The 25,963-nt window shown below is 34.4% G+C and overlaps 2 protein-coding genes across 6 annotated transcripts; both read left to right on the forward strand.

The window, feature by feature from the left end:
• Window positions 1–3,416: 3,416 nt before the first annotated feature.
• Window positions 3,417–12,213, forward strand: LOC147384686 (protein NRT1/ PTR FAMILY 2.7-like). The gene is made up of 4 exons (XM_086424974.1): window positions 3,417–3,522; window positions 3,637–3,854; window positions 7,021–7,562; window positions 11,330–12,213. The coding sequence occupies exons 1-4, from the start codon at window positions 3,417–3,419 to the stop codon at window positions 12,162–12,164; spliced, it is 1,701 nt and encodes a 566-aa protein (XP_086281100.1). The 3' UTR covers window positions 12,165–12,213.
• Window positions 12,214–16,687: 4,474 nt separating this feature from the next.
• LOC147384687 (myosin-11-like) lies at window positions 16,688–25,741 on the forward strand. 5 transcript variants are annotated; one of them, XR_015172903.1, is made up of 8 exons: window positions 16,699–17,010; window positions 19,326–19,417; window positions 19,550–19,715; window positions 20,279–20,309; window positions 20,445–20,515; window positions 20,604–20,703; window positions 20,810–20,866; window positions 22,083–25,740. XR_015172903.1 is itself a non-coding variant. In XM_086426288.1 (7 exons), exons 3-7 carry the CDS (start codon window positions 19,650–19,652, stop codon window positions 22,098–22,100), a joined length of 312 nt encoding a protein of 103 aa, XP_086282414.1. In that variant the 5' UTR covers window positions 16,703–17,010; window positions 19,326–19,417; window positions 19,550–19,649; the 3' UTR covers window positions 22,101–25,740. The 5 variants fall into 5 exon arrangements, 1 of the variants encoding a protein (XP_086282414.1); XR_015172901.1 differs by having other exon boundaries at window positions 16,700–17,010; window positions 20,272–20,309; window positions 22,083–25,739; XR_015172900.1 differs by having other exon boundaries at window positions 16,688–17,010; window positions 19,550–20,309; window positions 22,083–25,741.
• Window positions 25,742–25,963: the final 222 nt, after the last annotated feature.

Below are 25,963 nucleotides of genomic sequence, written 5' to 3' on the forward strand. Positions count from 1 at the left end.
TCTAGAGGATTGTGTTGTTGGGTTACTAATTTGGTAATCTATTTGAGGTCAAGGACTCTTTGTAAGAGTTAAAATCTTACTAAGTTAGTAAGGAAAGTGTTTTTTTTTTAAATTGGTATTTTTAAAAAATAAAAAATTCTCAATAGTCAATACTTGCATTGAAACATTAGGTTTTTTTTTTTTTTTTTAAATAAAAAAATAAAACAAAAAAAAAAAAAGAGATTTATAGAGCAGACCTAACTGTTGCACTTTTATTACAAAAACTCCCTTGAAGTTTTGACAACTCCAAGAAAACCTTGTTTTTTGAAGTTTGTTACCCACCAAACACCACTTTATGAAGTTCATTACCAAGAAACCCTACAATGGGGATCCAATTCATAAATTTCTAATTTATGCGGCTTAATTTGTTACTTAATGTACCTTGAGTGGATTCTAACCACATCAATTTGTGGCATACAAAAACGTCATCTGATGGACATAATTATAAGGGACAAAATTCTAAGAACTTATAAAAAAAAAGTTAATATTCACCATTGAATTTAAGTTTTAAATTTGGGAGTTTGATAGTCATTCATTTTCAACATATATGATCAAGTTAAAAAAGATTTTATTTATTTATTTATTTTTATGTTTTTTGTATTTTTCTTTTCAACCTGAGTTTTTCCATAAAATCTAGAAGTCTGTGTTGTTGGATTGCTAATTTGATAATCCATATGGGCCAATGACCATTAGTAAGATTTGAGATCTTATAAAGTTAGTCATGGTAGTAGGATTTATAAAGTAGGGTTTATACAAGGAACAAACGTATAAAGTAAGGGAGTTTTTGTAATAAAAGTGCAACACATACGTCCATCGGGTAAATCTCTCTAAAAAAAACAACTCTAATTCCAACCAACATTGAAGGTTGGTAAAATAAACGAGAAAAATAAATTTTTATTTTATAAATAATTAAATCCTTATTATTTATTGAAAATGATTTGTATCTTAAAACATGAGAAAATTGAATTTTAAATAAAATTTTATTATATAGATAAATTAATTGATATTTACCTATATTAGTATATTGAAACATTAGAAAGACCTCAACTTGTATCGAGCCGGCTTGATAGGTTAACAAATAAGAGAGAAATAAATGACTTGAAAATGACACAAGGTTAACGATTTTGGTTGGGCCTAATTGTGTTTAGGCCATAATCGTGTCAACCTGCCTAACTTGTTACTAGATGGGTTGTGTTTGAGTTACGACATCATCTCGTGATTATTGTCTTTAATATGTTAGTGTAATTAACCTATGAACAATCCAACTCGTATGTAACTTATTTAAATCATGTAACATAGAAGGTATGCATCAACAACTATTTAAGGGATTTTTTTATATAAAAAAAAAAGATTATCCTTTTTGAGATTTTTCTTACCATTTTAAGCGGGTTATAATCATATCGTTTTCACAATTATGACATTGTGTCCACTATGTGAAAATACCTAAAATTCGACGGCCCAAAACCGTCGAATTTTGGGTCAATTCGACAGTCTTGACCGTCGAATTGGACCATCGAATTAGGGCTTGTCGAAAAAATATTCGACGGCTCAAAACCATAGAATTTTATAAATAATCGACGGTTTAAAACCGTCGATTATGTTAATATTCGACGGCTGTAGGCCGTCGAATAAATTATTTTCGACGGTTATAAGCCGTCGAATCTGTAATTATATCATATTATCGACGGAATGAGACCGTCGAATTATTTTAAACACCATATCATATTGAACTCATTTTTTCATGCCCAAATGTTTTTGTCTTCAACTTATACCTGCAAAAATTTCACACATTCATATTCATATCCCATCCACATCGACATTCACATCCCATCCCATCCACTCACATCTCATCCCGTCCACTCTCATATTGAAAAATAATAAGATTTTTTAAAAAAAAATTACTTATATAAGTCGAAGTTATAAATCACATGTTGGAAGAATTCCTGAGATCATGTTCATATACATCAACATAATGAAATCTGAAAAAAAAATCCCACTTTCAATATTCCATTTCTTAGAAGATGGTAAGGTGTATACGGCATTAGCACCCGCTACATGGGTAGATAGCTCTGCTGCACTTTGCAATATCACCAAAGCATGAGAAGATGGGCATATGGGCAGCTTCACAGACCGAGAAGATGGGCGGCTTCACAGATTGATGCAACTGACAAGTCCTTGGGGAGTTGTGTCATTATGCCATCACAGTAAGGTAACACCTCCTCCAATGCCTTGCATATGTCCCCAACCACACTGACGGTGATGGCACAAACGTCAAAATAAGTGCAGAATTTGGGCTTTTTTGACGTAGTGGTCGGGTTCATTTATTAAGCATGTCAACCTAAACACGACACAATCCAACCTATCTATTGAGGCTTTGTACTAGGGGTGTAACTTGGTCTGGTTCAAATCGAGAATCGAATCAAACCGGTAGTTTTGGGGTGGTTTGGTTCGATTTGGAACAAGTTGTGATTCGATTTCAGATTACGAAAATGGAGAACCGATCAATTTGATTTGATTCTCGGATCAAACTTGTATAGAACCGAATCCAACCGAGAATCGAATCCATATATATATATGTAAATAATTATTATTATGAATTACTTTAGGAGTTAGGACATAGATTAGTATTTTTTGTGCATAAATTAATAGTCTTTTATGATAGATTAGTGATTATTGTATGAAATTTTATATTTATTATATGTTTGTTTTTTAATTAAAAAATATTATTTAAAATTAATAAAATATTGACAATCCGTAGAACTGAACCAAATCAAATTGATTTTATTTCAATTTGGGTTGATTTGGCTCCTATGAAATTTGGTTTGGTTCTAATTCTTATTTAGTAGAATCGACCTATGTTGGTTAGGTTCCAATTTGACCTCAACATGAGTCAAACCGAACCAAGTTGCATCCCTAATTCTACACTACATGAGATACAAGGAAAACAATCTATGGTTATGTGCACATTGCCACATCGGCATAGTTTCCCAAGGCGTACAGATCTACGGTTCTTAAATTTGTCCACATCCGGGAGTCGATTGAGTATGCCACCCAACAAATCATATTATCACGACTCTTTGATTACGGCATATGTGCAACTCAACCATAATCAACCCATTGACACCCTTAACATCTACCGTGTTGACTTGGAAACTTGACTGAGTCAAAACGTTAGCACTCATGAAGTCAACTCGACTCGGCAGCCATCGTAATCAAGTTTTAAAAGCCATGACAAGTATAATTATCTACTCTGTACTGTAATAACACCCTCAACACTACAAATATAGCTTGAGATCTACTTCTCTCACTCACTCTTGCTCACATCTAGGAAAGAGAGAGAGAGAGAGAGAGAGAGAGAGAGAGAGAGAGAGAGAGAGATGGCAACGATTGATGAATCTCTTCCCAACATCAACCATAGTACGGACGAAGAAACATCTGTCGATCACAAACATGGTGGCTGGATTACCTTCCCCTTCATCACAGGTCTCTCTCTCTCTCTCCCTCTCTCTCATACATGATACATAGATGTTTTTTTATTTATATATTATTAATCAAACGGTAGAAAGAAGTTTGATGGACGGGTATATGGTCTGGCAGCAAGTGTGATGGGTCTGACACTTGCCGCTGGAGGGTGGTCGTTCAACCTAATCGTGTATCTAATAGAAGAATTCAACATCAAGAGCATTGATGCAACACAGATATCAAATGTGGTCAACGGTTGCACCAGTCTCTTCCCTATTGCTGGAGCCATCCTCGCTGACTCCTTCTTTGGCACCTTCACTGTCATCTCCATCTCCTCTTTTGTCTCTTTCTTGGTATGTTTCCTTTCTCACTCTCATTCTCCATTAACCTTCTTTATTCCTTCTTTATTACGTGGCGTGTTTTAAGGCCGTGTGTAAGGATCTGGACTCTACTTCAAAGTATGAAATACAATTGGTCATCACTCGTCACATACCCCTTAGATACATTCTAACCACCGTATTTCTTAAGAAAAATCTTAACTGCCTGCGTTAGACACTGGTTTCAACACTGAGCTGATCTGGCAGTGCATGGGGAATCATTATTTTTCTAATTTGTATCTCGAGAAAATAAATATATGGTTATCTATGCATTGGCAGTGTCACACGGACGTAGTATACCTTGACTCGTGTGTCTTTTTTTTGGTCTATTTCTATAATGGAAAATGTTGAAGTAACATTAAAATTGACAACGATTCTCACATTGCTGACATGGATGTATGTATGACTTCTCACCGAGATATGAATAAAAAGAATCTATGGTTATGTCTGCACCTCCACGACTCCAAATCAACAGTGTGAAAATCGATGTCAATTTTAATGTTACTCTAGCATGAATCTTCTTTAATTTTACTAAAGAAATATGACTTAAAAGAAATAAGAGTACTGATTTTTTGACTCGAGAATTTTCATTCGGTATGTATGCGGTTGACATGGCAAGGGCACAAAACCGTTGATCTTTTTCTTCAGGATATACAAGGAGAAAGATCAACAGTTATATGCTCTTGCCACATCAGCCACATCCATACAAAGTGAAAATTCTCGGGTCAAAAAATTATTAGCGAAAAAATAAACATGATCTCGATCATGTAAGCACAACATCAAATAGTAAGGATATTATGTGTATCTCGATAATGTATATTTTGATGATATTTTCTTTAGCACAATTCCCAACCGTTGGATTTTGTACTTACATGATCAAGATTATATGTTATTTTTGAGTCCACCCAACCTTCCATTTTTTATTTCTCTAGTCAAGATTAGGTTAATTTGATTTGAGCAATATCTTAAGTCACATAATAATTATTTGTAAACAAACAATTTACAATAGATTGTTTTGGAGCTACCTAGCCTCAAAAATAGTTTAAAATTAATTTTGGATCAGAACTTGTCTCATCTCCTTCACCAACCATATTTATTAGTCTTTTGGTGCGATATTATAATTTAAATGTAAAATATGTGCCATCTCAATCATGGACGATTTTTTAAAGAGTGGTGCTGGAATGACATTAAATGTACATTGTGAGGGGACATTATTTACATGGATGTGTCACGTCCGAAATGTCACCCATTAGGTACATTATAATGTTATTTCAACGTTATCCATTCTTAAAGGGTTGTTCTAGAGTGACTTTCTACGACACCAAGTTCAACATTGTGCTGATGTGGCAGTTGCAGATGATCATAGATTTATTTCTTCAAGATACAAGGAAAAAAATACTGTTATGTGCACACCACAGCGTCAGGGCATTGTAGTAGGAAGTCACTGTAGAATCTTCCTTTTCTAGAACTTAACCTCAAATGATATTTTCTTGCGAAGGTTAAAAGTTTTGTGGAGCCATTTTCTTGGGAATGTCTAGAAATATGCTTTCATCAGGGCCATCGGTGTAATAAAGAGTCTCAAATATCGTTATTTACAAAAATGATTATGAATTTTTAAAAATACAGATTACTTTGTAAATAATTTTTTTTATGAATCGTGATTATCTTACCACTCCACATGGCACACTCAATTGATTCTCTTGACATGACAAGTTTGGAACCGTAGATATACATCTCGGGATACAAAATTGCACTTTCCCATAAAAAAGTATGTCTTGAGGAAATTGCGTATCCTAAGACATACAAATCTATGATTCCTGAACTAACCACATCAGGAGAGTAGTGTGCCACATGAGATAGTCCGATTATCACGACTCAATTTTCTTTTATAAAAATTGTTTTTAAGTGACAAATTGTATACATCTTTGTTAAAAAGCAGTGAAATCCAACCCTAATCTTAATCAGGACATTACTTTTAATTAAAATGTCCCTTTGGCATTTTGGGGCACAAAGATCTATCCCATTGGACCAACGAAGCAATTTATGTGTTCTTACTTAATTTTTTTTTTTTTTTTTTTAAATACCATACCTAGCTAGTTCTATAATTTACAAAAAGGTCATACCAAATTTTATAATTTTTTCATTGTTTTTTAAAACTGCTATTGGCACTCCAACTTTTATTTATTACACCCCAATTAAAAAAAATTAATAATAAGTCGGTGGTTGAGAATAAATAAAAGTTAGGGTGCCAATAGAAGCTCTCTCTTTTTTCTACATTTATATTTTTGGGTTTAAGATTTTATATGAGCCTAATCACTAGCGGTAAACAATTACTGGAATTGTTTGTTATAAGAGTGTTGATTTTGTAACTCAACCTGATAGGGTAACTCAAAAACTCACTAACGTGGCAGGTGCAAGAGTCGTAGAATTTTTTTTCCTTAGAAAGCATGGTTCTGTGTCCCAAGGTAAAAAAATATATGGTTCTTGCCTCAGTTGAGTTTTTGAGTTACCCTGTCAGGTTGAGATACAAAATCACATTATGTGAAAACTGAAAAATTCGACATAAAAATTTGACAGGCCAAGGCCTACGAATTTTAGAAACTGAATTTTGAAGGTCTAGGACCGTCGAAATTCTTGATGTTCCCAAATTTGATGGTTTAGAACTACCGAATTTCTCTCATCCTTCATTAATTTGACTATTTCGGCTTGTCGAAAAAAATTTGACAATGAAAAATTCAACACCAATTCAACCTTTTGGTCAGTTGAATTTTATGAAATTTCATGGTCCAAGGCCGTCAAATTTGGGCTTTTTTCACATTGTGTCAAAACTCTTGGTATAATGTCTTGTACCGTTGAGATTATAATTTGAGTCAATCCATTGTAATGTTTGAACTTTGAAGAGTGTGTTTTAATCTTTAACTGAGGTGTGATAAATAATTTAAAATTGTGGTGTCATAAGTAGAAGTAGGGGGTGCCAATCACAACACTCTTTTTTTCTTTTTTTTCTTTTTTTTCCTAAATAAAAATGGTTGATCAAAAACAAAGATTGAAGAATATAATTATTACTCTTGTTTTTATTTTTTAAATAATCAATCGTTTTTTACAACAATTTTCACGACTTCATCCCCATTTTTTCTTGCAGGGTGTAAGTCTATTTACCTTAACATCAACACTCCATTCCCTAAGACCATCACCATGTACAAATGAAACCAACACCACGTGTGAAACGCCATCAAAACTCCAATTCACACTCCTCTACACAGCTATAGCTTTGGCTTCAATAGGGACAGGTGGGTCACGATTCACAATTGCCACCATGGGAGCCGATCAATTCAAGAAGGCCAAGGATAAAGGAATTTTCTTCAATTGGTATTTCATCGTCTTGTATGTCGCCTCCATAATAGCCTTAACCGCCATCGTATATATTCAAGATAATGTTGGTTGGGGATGGGGGTTCGGTGTGGCCTTAGCGAGTAATTTTATTGGCTTCACCATTTTCTTATTTGGTAAGCGTTATTATCGGCACATTAAGCCCCAAGGAAGCCCATTTACGAACTTGGCACGCGTAGTTGTAGCAAGCATTACGAAGAGAAATGTTCTCATCTCATCTAATAGTGAAGATTATTACTATGGACACGCTAAGACTACAAAATCGTTGTCTCCGGCTCTGACATCAAGCTTTAGGTACGACATTACTCTTCTATACGATTAATTTGGGTGTTTAAAGAGAAAGATTGGTAGATTATGTTCTCATCATGTTTCCAAAATATTTACCAAAACGGTTAATAAACTTATTTTTCTAAAATGGTATGTTTACCACATTTTTTTGTAAAATTCTTTTAGAATCATGATAATCTGACTTGAAAAACCGCATTTGATTGACGTGGCAAGTGCATAGAACTATAGCCTTTTTCCTTGTGTCTCCCGAAGAAAGAAGGCTATAGTTCTATGCACTTGCTACATCCACCAACTACAGACTGCATATATTTTTTCGTGCCATTTTATTATTATTAAATTTTCTTTTATGCCCTCTTTTATAAAATATGTAAATAGCCTTCTTTAGTATAAAAAAAATAGAAGAAATCATCGGAGAGACATCGAGAAAGTGAATATTTAAAAAATAAAAAAATAAATTACAAGGAACCATACCTTAATTTATCAATCTTTCTCAACCTTTTCGATAAATTTCTTGTTAGTACTCATAATTAGCATAAAAATGATACATTTTTAGATCATCATATCAAAGCATCATCCCTAATCTTATTCCTAAATTAAATTCCGTCTATCTTCTCTTAAATTGTTCATTTATACATGGGAAGGGTTCTAATGATTCATGAAAAAACACATGATCTTAATCGTATTAACATGAAATGCAACTATCAAAGATAAATGATTTATATATATAAATAAAAGTAAGTGAATATGAAAGGGAAACAACCTTACAACTTATTTCTTTTACTTTGTTAAAAAAGAAAAGTAATTATAATGGGTCCCCTTCACAAACAAGAAATTTTCATAAATCAGATTTATTACATATAGCAGCTGATGTGATGAAGAAACAACAGCTCATCTTGGTGTGGGCCCAACGACTAGAATAGATTTTGTCTACTTTTCAGATCCACTATCGTGCAAGCTTTTAGGATCCACTATCATTTATCAAACATTTTGAAAAGACAAGTGTTGTTTTCCTCTCTCTCATGGTAGATACTATAGATTCTAATAATCCAATGATTGCTGATCCTCGAGATTCGTGACTCTGATATCTCAAGGAGTATCAACCATCTATATTCTAGACCTTGGATTGTCCGACATGGACCCACAGTATCATTTTCCAATTGAATTGAATTTTAAAACGAGCATTATAGTATAGGTGTCACATACGTTGGTGATCTAAAACGTGTAACATGTGTTGCTTTCTGCCACTTGGAACTTGATGACGTCACTTTGATTAAGTCACACTCACTATTTTATTTTTTATTTTTTTTGAGTGGGAAACACAGTTGATTTGGACGGTTCTGATTAGTGATTAGTGGGTGATCAAGTATTGGTGGTAGAGAGTGATTTAGTGACGTGGACATCTAATTTGAAGAGTAGGAGAGTGGGAGTAGATGAGTGTGGGGTCCACTATCCCATGTGAGTCATGCACAGGATCCGCATGTTTGGTGTGGCCCACAGTTTTATCTGTACTGCCTAGCTATATGGGCTTTTGGGCCCCCCCACCTTGGGCTGTCAATGGATTTGGTACTGGTTGTATTGGTACTATTTAGGACTGATTCGATAAGTGTCGGATTGGACCTTGATCATCACTGTTTTTGGATTGGGACATTTTGATCCATAATGGGATATGTTGATCCATATCCGGTCAGATCCTTATCGGATCCAAAATTTTCCTTCCAAATTTATTTTATTTTTAATCAGAAGAAATCAGATATTGGGTCTGATCCAGTCTATTGACAGACCTAGCCCAACCAATATGGTCCCGGGCTAGACCCATATTATGGGCTTTCCTTCGAACCTGTTATTTAAAATGAATGCAAGGCTGTCAATGGATCGAGTTTGATTTCGTACCGATCCAATTAGGATTGAATCCAGAACTGATCCGATAAGTATTGGATCAGACCCTCATCAGATCTAAATATTAAGATACAGATCCGATCCATTAACAATTGGATTGGGCCAAACCTGATTTTATATATAAAATCTAAGTAAATTTTTTATATCTCAACAAATATATAATATAATTGTTATACTTTCTAACATATTATCGAAATCGGGTCTTTATTGGATCAGGACATGATTGATCTAGATCTGATCCTTTAAGATATCAGATCGAAACCTTATCGGATTGGATCCTTATCGAAATCCAAAACATTGATCTAGACCTGGAGTTATTTGATCAAAACGGATCGGATTTTGAGTTTGATATGATCCATTGACATTCCTATCCTTTCCATTTCTTCTTCTTCTTCTTCTTCTTCCAACATTCACTTTCGGTTTCTATGACGGTGAGAAGATTTGAGGAAGAAATTAAAGAGATTGGTGATGTTGAGTTCTCCTTAGACTGGCCATATACCCGATACCATCATGCATCACAAATTATTCTAAGGATTGAAATTTTAAGCAAATTTATACATTTTAATATTCTTTAGGCAAGTAAAAACCAACTTATAAAGTTCAAACATTACCCTAAAAAACTTAATAAAACCACTATTGTTTGTTAAATGTGCACATAATTAACTTGTAATTTTATACTATGTTTAATTATTATTTTTATGTTATTTTATAGTTATTTTTATTTTAAATTATATATCCGACTATATATATATATATATAATAAAACACAACGGCAGGTCCAACTCCAACAACAATGGAGTGTCCCACATTATTTCCTTTCTTCTTCACCCCTTCAATTTTATTGTCTTTCCTCTCCTCCTCCCTTCCTGTTTTTTTTTAAAGAGTTATGATAATATGACTCACCAAGTGGCATACTCAAGTGACTCCATGACATGATAAGTTTGGGTACTGTAGATCTTAATGCCTTGGGATACACGATTGCAATTCCCCATAATAATAAAAAGTTTATCTCAAGGAAGCCATCTATCCAGAGGCAAACAGATCTAAGGTTCCCAAACTTGTCCACATCATGGAGTCATTTGAGTATGCCACTTGAAGAGTCATATTATCCGGACTCTTTTTTTACTAATATCCCTTTAATTTTACATTATTTTCTCTTTTTTTCCTATTTTAAATAATACCCCTTTAACTTTACTATCTTTTCTCTTTCACCCTTCTAATATCAAAGAAAATGCTAGTGCCTTAGGCATGGGCAGACTCTAGTATACAATATACCAACAACTTAGGATGGTGAGGGAAATTTGAAATCAACCCATGTTTGCGGGCTCGATATCAAGGCCTTAACCCTTAATATTTTGGACCAGCCAGTGCTTATCACTCAGTTTAAAAGACAAAATATGTAAGGGTCCCTATCCGTGGCCAACAGTTTGGCAAACACTTTTTCAAAACATGGGTTAGAGGTCTTGGAATGGGCTGATTTTTGGTGAGGATGATCTCTACGGTGAGGAGATCATCCTCACCAAAAATCAGCTCATTCCAAAACTTCTAGCCCCATTTTACAAGTTGAAAAATCGTGAACCGTCCATTTTTTGTAAACCATTTTTGATGAGGTTAGAAGTTTTGGAATGAGCTGATTTTTGGTGATGATGATCTCCTCACCATAGAGATCATCCTCACCAAAAATCAGCCCATTCCAAGACCTCTAACCCATGTTTTGAAAAATGTGTTTGCCAAAATGTTTGCCAAACTGTTGGCCATTGAACGCTACTCAATATGTAATTTGTTTCACTTTAGTGGTATTTGTTGTTCACTTAAACATATTCGTTTATTAATAGCAAATCATGAGCTTAAAATCATAAAATGTGAACTTCATGCAGATTCCTAAACCGAGCAGCACTAAAAGCCGACATCAACATTGATGAAAATGGAACAATAGCAAAACCATGGAGACTATGCACAGTACAACAAGTTGAAGACCTCAAAACCCTAATCAGAATCTTCCCACTTTGGTCAACAGGTATTTTCTTAAGCACCCCAATAGGCATCCAAAGCGGCCTAGTCGTCCTACAAGCCCTAACCATGGACCGCCACATTGGGCCACACTTCAAAGTCCCAGCAGGATCTTTCCTAGTCTTCACCCTTATATCAACAGCCATCTCACTATCCTTCATCGATCGTTTCCTTATTCTTACGTGGCAAAAGATTACTCATCGGTCAATAACGCCTCTCCAACGTGTAGGAATCGGCCACATATTCAATATCCTCGGTATGCTTGGGTCAGCCCTAGTCGAATCAAGGCGACTTCGGGTTGCTCGAGTCCATAACCTTACACATCAACATGATTCAATATTACCTATGTCAGCATTATGGCTAGTGGTGCCATTAGCCATTGTAGGGGTGGGTGAAGCGTTTCATTTTCCTGGGCAGGTCGGGTTGTATTACCAAGAATTCCCGAGATCGCTTCGTAGTACTGCAACTGCTATGATCGCATTGTTAATCGGAGTCGGGTTTTATTTAAGTACCGCACTGATCAATCTGGTTCAAAGGGTTACGAGATGGCTGCCCAATACTATTAATGAGGGGAGAGTGGACAATATGTTTTGGATGTTAGTTGTTATTGGGGTCCTAAACTTTGGTTATTATGTAATGTGTGCTATGTTCTATAAGTATCAAAATGTAGAGAAGGGAGACGAGGATTATAATAAGGATTAGTTACTTTTACAAAGCAACATGATGAGGATGATCAATAAGAGAAGAATATATTTGCTATTTCTTGCGTTTGTTGGGTTTTCTTACCCCTCCTATTTTTTATTTTTTCACTTATTAGAAGGTAACTTTAGTTTGATTTTTAGTGTGGATTGAAATAGTATCTAACAATGAAAATCCTTAAAATAAAAAATAAAAATAATTTTATCTTGTCTCAAAAAATGATAGTTTTAAGAATCGTGATAATTTGACTCGACTCTCTTGAGATGACAAATTTGGGAACCATAGATTTGTACCCTTCGGGATGCAAAACTGTACTTCCCCATAAAAATGTGTATCGTAAGGGAATCATGTACGCTAAGGCATATAGATCTACGGTTCCCAAACATGTCATGTCAGGAGAGTCGATTGAGTGTGCCACGTGGGGTAGTCAAATTATCATGACTTTAGTTTTAATGTCATTGTGTAGTAATATTTTTATGAGTCGTGATAATATGACTCGCTAGGTAGCATACTCAATTGACTCCCTGATGTGAACAAGTTTGGGAACCGTATATTTTTACGTCTCGGGATACACTTTTATGGGAGAAGTGCAATTGTGTATCCCGAGGCATATAGATCTACAATTTTAAAACTTGTCAAATCAGGGAGTCGATTTAGCATACTACCTGGCGAGTCATATTATCATGACTTTATTTTTATAAGTAATTTTGTGATATTTACAAAAGCTAATGTTGGAATGACACAAACGGAGACACAAATGACGTGGTGGTGCACACATTACCGTAAATACATGTTACACGTATCTTGAGGAAAAGCATCTACGGTTATGTGCACGCCATTATGTCCCACTTTGTGTCACCCCAGCACGACTCATTTACAAAATAGTGATGAGTGGACGGGAAGGAAAGATCGGAATGGCTAGGTTACTCGTAGATACATGTTACTCACATCTCGAGGAAAAGCATCTGTAGTTATGTGCACGCCATTATGTCCCACTTTGTGTCACCCCAGCACGACTCATTTACAAAATAGTGATGAGTGGAGGGGAAGGAAAGATCGGAATGGCTAGGTTGCATTCCCCCCCCCCCCCCCCGACCACCTCCATGTGGTATGTCTAAAGTGTTAATCCAATGAAAAGTGTAACAAACACAAGGATTTTTTTCTCACTTGACTTTTTCCTCACCGTGCTCACAGGCTCTCCACTACACCAAGGGAAAAATTGTTTGCTTACAGAAATTTGGGATCCACGAATCACATCTACCCACGTGTATTGAATGACATTCATAATTTACAAAACTACCCTTGTACGCTTGACATGGCAAGCACTGAAGAGTCTGTGAGCACTATGAGAGAAAAAATTATGAGCAAAAAATGACTCCTACCAAGGTACCCAAAGGATTAGTGATGAAGATAATGTAAGTTATCTATAAGGGGAATTTAGGCATAACATAAAAGGAATCCTAATGGGGTCTTTAAGTCAGTAGAAATGATCAAGCAGTACTTCTCTATGATATCAATCCAGTCTATTCACTAATTAAAGAAAGGGAAAACTATTAGAAAAATAATATATTAATTATTAAACAAATAAAATCAAAATTTCAAAAGATTTCGAAATGAACTGATTTTTTGTGAGGATGATCTCTATAGTTAGTAGATCATCCTCACAAAAAATCAGCCAATTTTGAAACTTCTAACCCCATGAAAAGTGGTTACAAATTGACAGTTCACGATTCTTCATCTTATAAACTAAGATTAGAAATTTCAGCATTTGTTAATTTTTTGTGAAGATGATTTTCTTATAATAGAGATCATCATCACAAAAAATCAGCCCATTCTGAAATTTTTAATCTATATAAGACAAAATGCTTTGCTTAGAATATTGTCTAGGATTTTGTCAAAAGAATGCTGCCCTATATCTATATAGGGAGCGGTTCGGAGGCCCTAAAGTCTAACAAGCTTCTTGCCAAGTTTTTCGGAGCGTTAGATCTCAACGCATCGAACGGGTCAGATTGAATACACGATTTTAAGTTAAAAACTTGTGTTTTTACAAGCTGCCCTCTCAAACATCTTTGTATTCTGTTTGGAAGCCCTATCTCTTAACAAAACCCTCTCTTCTTCCTTCATTTAGAAACAAAATACTAGCAGAGACCCTAACGAATCCCTCTCTCTTTCTTTCTCTCTCTCATTAAAGCTCAAAACCCCTTGGAACGAAACTCTCTCTTGTATTCACACACTATCGTCGTCGTTGTCGCACTCTCACTGTCTCTCTTTCTCAAGTTACTGGCCCTTAGTTCGAACGATTCTGAGTTGTCGTCTCTCAACCCTCTCTCGTTGTCACCGTCAATCTCTCTCAAATTCAATCAAACAGGTATTTCTTTCATTCTCGAGTCTTAGGAAAATCGATCAGGTTTTTTTTTTATTTTTTTATTTTTTATTTTTTTATTTTTTTATTTTTTTGTTTGTTGATTGTTTTTGTTTTTTGTTTGGTATCTCTCAAGTTACTGGAGAGATATCTTAGAAATGATTTTGTTTTTTTTTTGTTTGATATCTTAGGAAAATCGATTAGGTTTTTGTTTTTATTTTCTATACGTCAATCTCTCTCAAGTTATTGGCCCTGTGTTTGTTTGTTTGTTTTTTGATTGTAGAACTTAAAATTCTTATCAACTTGTATTGAAGCAACCAGTTTCACCACCATTAATGTGTTGATATTATATATATACACATTGAAAGAAAATCGATTGATTTTTTTTTTTGTTGATTGTAGAACTTGAAAGATAATGTGGATGGATTTTTTTCTGAAAGTTAAACGATTTTGAAGAAATTACCTTTAAGAAGGTTAAATAGGATGGGTTTTGAAGATAATGTTTTGTGGATTATAATTGATTTTTTTATGTTCTGGATATTGACGTAATGCAATACTTTGATTGTCGTTTATGTTATTGTAATTTATTTAGAATCTCGATTGCTAATCGTAACGATCTTGATTTATAGATTGCTTTCTTATGCTAATTCATTTTACTGATTTAAATTTACATTGATCGGATACGATCTCGTAATGTGTTCTAGAGTCAGGGGTCTATGATTTGTCTCTTCTGAATGATATATATATATATATATATATATATATATATATATATATATATATATATATATATATATATATATATATATATATATATATATATATATATAGATCTTATTAATTTATATTAATTTTGCATAAAAAAAACTTGTGAATTGTGATAGAGGATGTATTAGGTATTGGTGTTTTATGTTATAATTCATTATAGTTATGAGGTATGTTTTGATAAAATATCATATTTTAAAAAAATTGGATTAAATTAGTTTAAGATTAGGGTATTATATTGTAGGTGTGAATCCCGAGGCATATAATATGTAACATCATTTATGCTCCACTTTGATTTTATTAGACTTTATTTATTTAAGTTTCAATTTTATTTATTTGATTAGTCATTTATTTGAAATACTCTATTTTTATAAGTATTTAGGATGACGAAGTTTTACATCGTTTTTGTTGAGAGTAAATCTGGGATTTACACAACGTGGGAAGAATGTCACAAGTATACAAATGGATATAGGGATAATTGTTTTTAAGCGTTTGGGACATTTGAAGAAGCCGAGAGGCTTTTATTAATTTACAATCAAATTCACTATGGAAGCCCAATACAATTCTCTAAAGAAAGTCAAGAGTAAGAGAAGAAGTCACAAATTCTTGAAGAAAATCAAGGGCCAACAAAGAGATCACATAACTGCGAATGTCCATTGATTTACATAATTTTTCTTTTTTCAGCGTTTATGGTTGTGTTAATGATATATAAATATATTGAATAGAAGTTTGTCTGTTGCTAGTTATATTTACAATACTAAGTGTGGTTAATATTTTTATGATATTGTTAGACTCGTAAACGTTTGAGGGACCACTTACTATATTTTTGTGATATGTTTTTTTATCAGGTGATTTTGATAGTTTAATTGCTCAAGTGCGAAAATAGTTCTTCAATCCATTCCCTTTGACAGTAAATGACAAAAGTGTTGCTACAGTCACTTTGACAGCTTGTGTTTGAAATCGAATTTTGCTTTCTTAAAATTTTAGTGTAAATTAAGCAACTCACAGACTCAACAGTAAAGATGAAACTTAAGGTATTGATCACAAATATTCATGGCCAGTATATTATACCATCAATGTTTGGTCCACCCCTTTGTAAATCTCGGACCAAAATGGTAATTTAATTTTATTGCAATTTGCAAAATCAATTTTGGTAAAAATGATATTTTATTTTAGTCAAGTAAAGTATGTCAGCATGGATTGAAATTTTGTGAGGATAATCTTCGAGGCATGCACTACGTCATATTGGGTTTTTTTCAAAATTGCGCTAAAAACGACTGCTAAAGGCTGTCGTTTTTTACGACAATTTTTAGCTGTAGTTTAACCATCGTTTCAACGAAACTGACATTAATAAGTAAAAATTGGGGTGCTAATAGTCACTCTTAAGAAAAATTATTTCCAGACCTTCGTTTATTGAAGCTCGATCTCCGTCGAACTTCTTCTTTTCTCTCACTCGACTCTCTCCTTTATCTCTCTCCCGCTCGACTGCTCTCACGCTCACTCTACTGCTCTTCTCTCTCTCTACTCGTCTCTATCTCTCCTCTCACTCTCACTCTATTGCTCTTCTCTCTCGACTCTGTTTGTCTTCGCGCTTTCTCTTGAATCCGTTGCTTTTCTCGAATCTATCTCACTTTTGGAAAGAAATCGATCAGCGTTTGATCCAAATTTTTAGGGCTTTAATGGATCTCTCTCCCTTTGCTTGGTTTGTGATCGAATCTTCAGGTATGTTAAAATTTTTGATTGAATCTCATATTTTTCTTAATTAATTTAGGGTTTTAAATGTTTTCTTCCTTGTTAAAGCAAATACTGTTGTGTCCTGTTGATTTAACCTTCTTCAAGACCTTGTTTGCCTCAACATACCCAACTACTGTCACCTTCTATTGTTTCTTGTTTATGTCCACAGATTTAGCTCCTAAACAAAAAACGAAAATATTGGAGAATTTTTTTATATGTGATATAGTTTATTCTTATAATTTTTTTTGAATGATTTGAATTGCTAGCGTATGATGATTTACCTAGTTTTATGTGATATAGAGTTAGTTATTGTGATTGGTTCAGGTTCATTTCGGTCGGGTTTGATTTTATGCAATATTTCTCGCTCTATATGATTACGACTACCTAAGGAAACATGGTCTTCTCTACCTAGGCTTTTCCTTGTGGAAAGGTTGGATATAGTTCAAGGGACCATTAGTTTTCATTCATGTAACTTTTACTTGGATTCATGTCCTGGTATCCTACATTGACTTGAGATGGCAATACTAGACATTTAAGAATAAACCTACTTGTTTGGGTAGGTGAAGGCCTAGTTGTTGAGCAACAGATCTTGGGTTTGTGATCTGTCTGTACCTTTTGAGTTACTGATCTCACTATAAACAGGCTTACGCATTTGCAACGCTAAACAATTTTTTTTTACCTAGGCCAATCGAATGGATTGCATTCGATAAATATTTTCTTTCATTCGCTTGCATCTAAATCATGTACTTTTTTTGAGCATTCAGGATTGTTTACATATGATGACTTGTCTATAACTTTATTATGATGTTGGGAAAATTTTATGTTACACTCATTGGTGATGTCAGATGATAGATAGTTTGGCTTTGTATTGGTCCACATGAGCTTATCAAAAACAGTGGACCAATATAAAAAAAGCTACGGTGTTTAGTACCCAAATAGTAGCACATGGAACTCTTTGGGACCAATAACAAGTGAATACTCTCTCTCTCTCTTTCTGGATTGGTTAATTTTAGTGGAGATGCCCCAAGTTGGAGGGTTTTACCAAGTAATTGTTGTTATCTTTTCTGGATTTGATTAATTATCAATGTCTACTGATTCACTTCCATTTACTTGTTCAAGAATTGTGCTCCAAACCCCCACCCATTTGCGTGAGGCCTAATTACTATCCTCCAATAGGCTCAAATATTAGGCCCCAACCACATTTCAGAGGCATAAATGAGCAAGATAAAAGAGTCTACATTCCATTGACGGGCATATTTGAGATCACCAAATGCTTGGGAGTTCCTCTATTAAATTCTTTTCCTTCTTGTGATTGGATGTTTCCCACTCAAATCCGTATAACGAACCATTCAGCAAAGTTCTTGATTCACAGACAACGAAAACAGTGTTCAAGTCATTGATCAACTACCTATATGGATTGCATGTCCATGTGGCATCCAAAAACATGATCGAATGCCACATGGATGTAAAATACAAAATTTTAACAACTCTTAAAAAGACATGTTTTCACCATTGGATTTTAGACTTTTGAGAGTTCGTTCAGTCCATTTTCAAGTCTTTCTTAAACAAATACATTTTTTTTCTTTTAAACATTTTATTTTTCCTGCTAAGCCATCAAGGGATTAATGGGATGAATATGGCTTCAATGGGATTTGAACGTAGGTCATAGGATCAACTCTCCTCAAAGCTTACTTGGCTAAATGGCACCTTTTGTTTTTTGAGTTGTATAATGATTTATCATAATCTGACTACACCACATGGCACACTCAATCGAACTTGTTGACGTGAAAAGTTTGGGAACCATAGATCTGTACGTTTCGAGATACAAAACATACAAATCTACAGTGAGAGTCGATTGAGTGTGCCATGTGAGGTAGTCTGATTATCACGACTCTTGTATAATACATCCGCAGATAAAATAATTGTATTAGCAATTTTGAATACAATATATTGTTTGTCACAAGAAATCTAATTTCAAGGTAAGTTGTGGTCCAAATGCTATTATAAATAATAAGTGTGATATTAAAAAGTTTATAATATGAGTGTCATTTTGGAATGAAATGTTATTTGAATGATATTATTTCAAAGAGTTGTGTTGGAGTGACCTCAAGATTTTATCTCATATCATATATCTGGACTGGACGTAAAAATACTGAACTGGTTTGACTATCATTGGCAGTCCTCTCTGCCTTTGCTTGCTATTATCAGTTAAATTGTTTAATCAGTAGATGGTTGTTATGTTGAATTATGTGTCCACTGCTACAAGTGCTTATGTTTTGGTATTGTATTTATAAAATTTGCAGTTATGCATGATTTGCGTCTCATCCATACTGATTTGAAGCCAGAGAACATACTTCTTGTTTTGCCAGAGTATGTAAAAATTCCAGATTTCAAGGTTAGTTACGTTTTAAAAGATGGATCTCATCTTCTTCCTACCAGAAATTGAAAATCCTCTCTTTCTTTTTTCTTTGCCTACCTTCTTTTATTATTATTTCATTGGTTTAATAACACCATTAAAATATTGTAGATGTAAAGGTTTTGATCTCGATCGCCCAAGGATGGGTCTTACTTCAAGAGATTTCCGAAGTTAAGTGCTGTCAAGGTGATTGATTTTGGTAGCACAACCTATGAGCATCAGGATCATAGGTACATCGTATCAACACGGCATTACTGTGCACCTGAGGTTATTCTTGGTATGATGTTATTGATATCCGCATCTCCCTTGTTGCCTACCTTTATTTTTATTTTTTTTGGTTGTCTCTTAAGAATAATTGGCAGCTTTGTACTATTGTTAACCATTGTGATTTTGTCCATACTGGACTTGGATGGAATTACCCATGTGATATATGGAGTGTTGGTTGTATTCTAGAGTTGTGCTCGGTAGGCTATTTTAACTATTTTATTTTTTTTGTTTTTGTTTTTTGTGTATTTCCAAATGACTGGTTGGTGTGTTGTCTATCTATATGATATATGAGGTTTATCCACTACGTCATATTGCCGTAAGGCATGTAAGGAGCACAAATACAAGTTGTCAGCAGCCATGGAATTCCTTTTTTAAGACTCTATACTTAGTTATGCTACTCATGCTCATAGTTTTAGCTCGCCACCTATGATACCTAGATACTTTATCAATGTCTCTGGTCCACATGCATGGTTTTTGGTGCATAATATTACCATGTACTTTACTCCATTTATTTCATGTAGTAGCTAACAATCTTACTTCTGGAATGTTTTGATGGTTCATCAAAGAAAATAGGAGTGATCCCTACCGCTTCTCCACCTATTGCGTAAGTTAGCAATAACTTGTGCATTTTATCATTGGTGCCATTAGCAAGTGCATTATATTAAGCTACTAAGGATTTGAGCACCATTAGCAAGTGCATTATATTGCCCAGTTAGGCTTATAATTTCCCTTGTTTCAGGTCCCTCCGGTTCTTATTCAGAAGATCTTTACTCAGATTTTCTCCTATATCAACGTCCAACTTTTTAACAGGTAATAACTGTTCTGTTGTGCCGTCTTTCGACATAAATCTTTAAAATTTTTACTGTATATATAAGGATGCTGTTACATGCTGCTTTAGTCTTCTGCTACGTCATGAGTACTGTACATTCAGCAATGGAGAATATGTGAAATCTGGGTTGGCTGAATTAGAGTTATGGTGTGCCCAAGCAAAAGAAGAGGCAAGTCCCTTCCATGATTTTCATTAACCTGTTTAGTTAGCTTTACTTTATTATTATTATCATTATTATTTTTTAATTATATCTGAAGATTCCTGGTTCATTGCAGTATGCAGGCTCGTCTTGGGATGAACTTAAGCACATTAGGCAAGCTGTGGGGTTCTTGGTACGTCTTTCATGTATTGAAGCTTAATACGATAACTTATTATTATTATTGTTATTGTAATTATTGTTATTACTATTATTATTATAATTTTCATAAACATGAGGTACATTAATCTAAACCAAAAGGAACAAAGGAGGTTAAGGAGACCTACCTACTAATACAGCAGAAGAGAAAAGAGAGGAAAAGAAAATTAAAAATGTAGATACTGTCACAACTGGTTAAATTTATCTTTACTAATGAGTTTCTGGTGTATGATATGCCTTTGATTATTTGAAGTTTCTCACTTGACTTAAGAGCTTGTTAGACTGCATGGATAGTACTAAAACTGTTGAATTTGGGGCAGACTGGTCTTAAGTATTTTGTGTATGGTATAGTGTCAACACTTGAAGCTGATATGTATATCGATATGGAACTTGCATGGATGTTGCATACTGCTATTTAATTTGTGACCTTGGTAGACCACTTCAATTTGGTTCAACTGTGAAGTTCATACTATCAATCATTTTACTGTTTGTTGTAAATTTTATTAATTATTACCTACAAAATACATTGGTGTCCAAATTAAACTCTTCATATAACATAAACTCGTACTCTGTTAAGTCCACAATTACCTAACTCGTTGGTAAGGTGCCAATCGCCAACCTGTTCGCGGTACAGTTCGCTCCCAGTTCGTGTGGCATTTTTCTTATTTTTTTACATGCCCCTCCACATGTTGATAATACTTGAGGCACCCTCCCTAAAATCTTAAACTGATAGCATGTCCCTTTGACCTTGGTCTTTATCAATAGACTGATGAAAATGACCAAATACCCTCATCTTTAACCTATAAAACAAAAAAAATTTGATTTTTTTCTTTCCAAAATCTGTCATCTTCAATCTCTTTTTCACCTTACTCATCACTTCAGCCCTTCAAATGCCCGCACCTCTATCTACCCTACAAACCAGGTTCATTCTTGAGTGGCAAACCACGAAATGCAAACCCGAATTCAAACCAAGCGAACCCACGAATCAGGTAACATGGGTCTGAGCCAAGATTTGAAATCTTGTCATGAGGCATTCTCTTAGTCAGGAGAAAAACCGAGACTGCCTTGACCTATACAATATGAAACATTCCCCAAAGCCGATGTTTTGTTTCAGTCTTGGCGGAAGCATTGTAAGATGATGTGGAACTTTTGCTATAGTAAGAACTACTTCTAATCAGTGCCTCTTGGTGCAGCATTCCCTTCTCCGCTAATGACATATCCAATTCTTTGTAAGAGAAGGACTTCTAGGATGTTAAACCTGCAGCAGTGCTTGTAGAGAACCCTGCCTTCCACTGCCAGGTTGGTGCTATTTAATGGATTTCATTCAATCTCTTGCCAATTCTGAATTTGGGGTATGCTGTTTTTTCTTCTTTTAGTGTTCCCTATTTGTTATATTTATCACTCTTCTAATTTTTAGGCTACAAACTGTTGGATCTGGTATGAAAGAACTATTTGGATTCTCTTGAACAATTAACACATCCGTTATTTGGAGATGGTTCCTTGTATGTGAATGCTCATTTTAATTTTTTAGTAGTAGTTTTATCACCTTTATAATTTGTGGCTATAATAAGGATGCATTTATGGTAGCATTGTACGACGATAGATCTATAAGGGCTCATGTCAAACGTTCAAGAGAATTGCGTTCTCTTTCCACTCTTCAAGCCTCGTTATCAACATCACTTGCGTTACTACATGAGACATCACGAAACACAACTGAAGGTTCTGTATATTTGGATATGTTTTGCGTTACAAGCATTAGATTGTTCATTGTTCCCTATTGGTAACATATTGTGGTTCTTTTAATTATTTCTCTTTGTTATTATATCATCTTTAACCTCTTATCAAAAAAAATTATATCGTCATGAATCCGACACTCCTTGCAGGTACGTATACTGTCTTTAAATTTTTTGTTATTAGATCATTTTTTATCTTTATTATTTGTTTAAAAGTTTTATACTGACCACTTCGAGATCTTACTTGGGATTAGGTTCAAATTCTTTCACCATCAACCTTTTTATCCTAATTTTGAGTTGTTTCTACATATATATTAAAAAAAAAAAAAAGGAATTTTAAGTTTTTTTTTCTTTTTCTTTATGATTTCTGTTTTATCTGTGTCCAAGTGCTTGATGGATTGTATATCTGTCTATTTTAGAATTATTCTTTGTGATTTTTAGTTTGAACTGAATGTGGGTGTTGATTTGAAACAAGAGTGGGAGATCATTAATGATTTTTAGTTACATTTATAAAAGTTGAAGACGAGGGCTATTTGGGTCTTTTCATATTGTTAGTTGGGGTCTAGGACATCAATGTCAAACATAGGGGTATCTCCACTATTTAACAACATGTGAAGGGGGGCTGGTGTAAAAAAAAAATTTTAAATACCCTATAGAGACGGTCGCTGACCGTCGCTATATCCTTATTTTATTGTCATTTTTTCCGACTGTCTTTGACAGTCATTTTTAAAAAACCACTCCTTTTAAAACGACTCTTTTTGCGACTATAGGGACAGTCGTTTTTGGCACATTATGATGTAATGATGGATAATGCGTAGTGTAGTTGGATTGTTTAAAATTTTATCCACATAGATTCCACAAACAAAGAGTAAGAACATGGCAAATCTCTATCATGTTCAGATTATCGCAGACTCTTGTTTTAAAGATCATTTTTATTTACTACTTATTGAGTATGACACACATAACTTAGTGTCATTTCATAGAGACTTTTGTATGGAGTGCTAAAGCCAAGAGCATAGGAGAGTGTGTGTAGTCACAAGGAAAAGGATCATCTCTTCAAGTTGACTGTTTTATTAGTCCTACTAGTAGGGATCATTCCTACTAGTTATAATCCATTTTTCAGTCTCCAATGTAAATTTTTATTTCGAACTGTGACAACATGCAACCCGAATAATCAAAAGGAAAAAGAAAAACAATCTAAACATATTTTTTGCCACAAAAAAAAAAAAGAAATGCATTATTATTACAAATGTACCTGGGGAACACATGCAGAAGAAAACTGAGGTAAGTTTACCCCCATCCCAATGTGAATTACTTCCACATCCTTTACATACTAAAATGAGAAAGAAATTAAAGTTCATGGCAAAATTCTTGAGAACCTCCAATTATATACAATTCCTTGATCTAGTGGATTCCCTTGAGTGAACATCATTCAACTAAATTATAGACCTAAACTACAAAAATGGAGCCAACATCAATATTTGGGATAAAGCATAGATTATGATGATAATGACGATGAGCTACAACACACAAAATTCCAAGCTGAAATTGTCTAAATTAAATCAAAAGGAAAGAGCGAAAAGAGATTTCACCTTAGGAAAGTAATTGTGGAAGATAACCGTTCCACCTCACTAAAATCGAAAGCTTCTTCTTCTTCTTGTCCCTTTGCTCCACAAATCTTAGAAATCTTAGAAAGCAGTTGAAATGACATATGAAACCCATATAAATGCTTTATTAGCTGAAAATGTAGATCCAGCATCCCAAACTGTTCATACAAGTAGGAAATTAACATGAACTGTTTACTTTTCTCATATACATACATATCAACAATCTCAATTGCTACTGACTTGAGAGTTCCACCCTTGCAATGTTTTACATGACAGACACAAATATCATGTTTTTGTATGCCAACGCTCATAATAAACTAATACAGGCATTATTAGCCGAGGAAGAATAGATTAACCTAATTAGCTTTTCAAAAGGAATACAAAGTTTAAAATGTACACTATCTGAATCAGATTTATAGAACAAACCTGCATTTTTTAACCACCATCTCTCTGAGTTCATCCAAATGCATATCAACCTCGTAAAGCTGAAAACAAACGGATATGGGTTGGATCCGGATATGGGTTTAGTGAGAGCCAAAATGGCTTGGGTATGGTTTTAGGTAATAGGATCCAAGTTGGACTCGGATACATATCTGGATTTAAAAATGGATCTAAATATGGATATACTCAGATCCGACCCATTTTAAGCCCTAGCAAATCACCCAGCACCCCACTTAAGTAACCACAATCTAGGGTAGGAGTCGGGAATTTACACCACCACCTGACCCATTTACTAGGGCATTAAGTATTCTTTGTATGAACAAAGAAAAGCTCATAACAGTATAGCAACATTTCCTTCCTATTTAGATTCAAATATAAGATCGAATTGTCGAATAAGTAAACGTAAAACAAAGACAAATGTTCTGAAAAAATATCCACCATATCAATTGGCCATGTCTGTTTTATGGACTTAACCTTGACAACTTGCTACATATTTCTATGTATTAGATGGTTAGCAAACCATCCTTTGATTGGGTTGGTTCTTTCTTCTCTGTGTAGCATTTAAATTTGTTTGGTTGGATTGAGCATAGTGTCACAATATTGGATTGATGAGTTCAGATCAAATACTTGCAGACCAATACAGTTCGGTGGCACCCCAATCTAAAAATAATTCCTATTTTCTTAGTTTTAAAATTTCTATAATCGATATCATCCCTACTTGTTACACTCCACCTCTATTTTTCTCCTAATCTCAAGAATATAAGATATGGGGTTCCAAAGATCTCTCTCTCTCTCTCTCTCTCTCTCTCTCTCTCTCTCTCTCTCTCTCTCTCTCTCTCTCTCTCTCTCTCTCTCTTTGTTGGAAGAAAGAAGGGGTTGGAGATGTACCTATTTTCCTGAAAAAGAAAAAAAAAAAACAACCAACAAAACAACAAGAAGAAAGCATCGGTGGAGTCCATATTTCCCTGAAGAAAAAGCAAAAAAAACAACGAAAATTATGAAGAAAAACAATAAGATGTTGACAGTGTTCCTATTTTCCAGAAAAAGAAAAACTGAGAAAGGAAGAATAGTTGGTCAAACGAGAAGACGAGAAGAGAGAGAGAGAGTGTTTCTAAAACCATGAAAAGAAGTAAGAAAATTGGGGGTGCAATCATAGTAATGGAATGCCAAGGTGGGATTTTTTGGTCTGCAAGTAGTTGCACCCCAATATATAACCTTTCTTTTTATCATCTCAAAGTTATGTTAACTTTTTATTGCCAGACCACCTTTTCTTATATCTCCAATTATTGCAAC

This window comes from Akebia trifoliata, chromosome 15, assembly GCF_017979445.1.
Source record: "Akebia trifoliata isolate Shusen 1 chromosome 15, ASM1797944v1, whole genome shotgun sequence".
NCBI classification, from domain to species: domain Eukaryota; kingdom Viridiplantae; phylum Streptophyta; class Magnoliopsida; order Ranunculales; family Lardizabalaceae; genus Akebia; species Akebia trifoliata.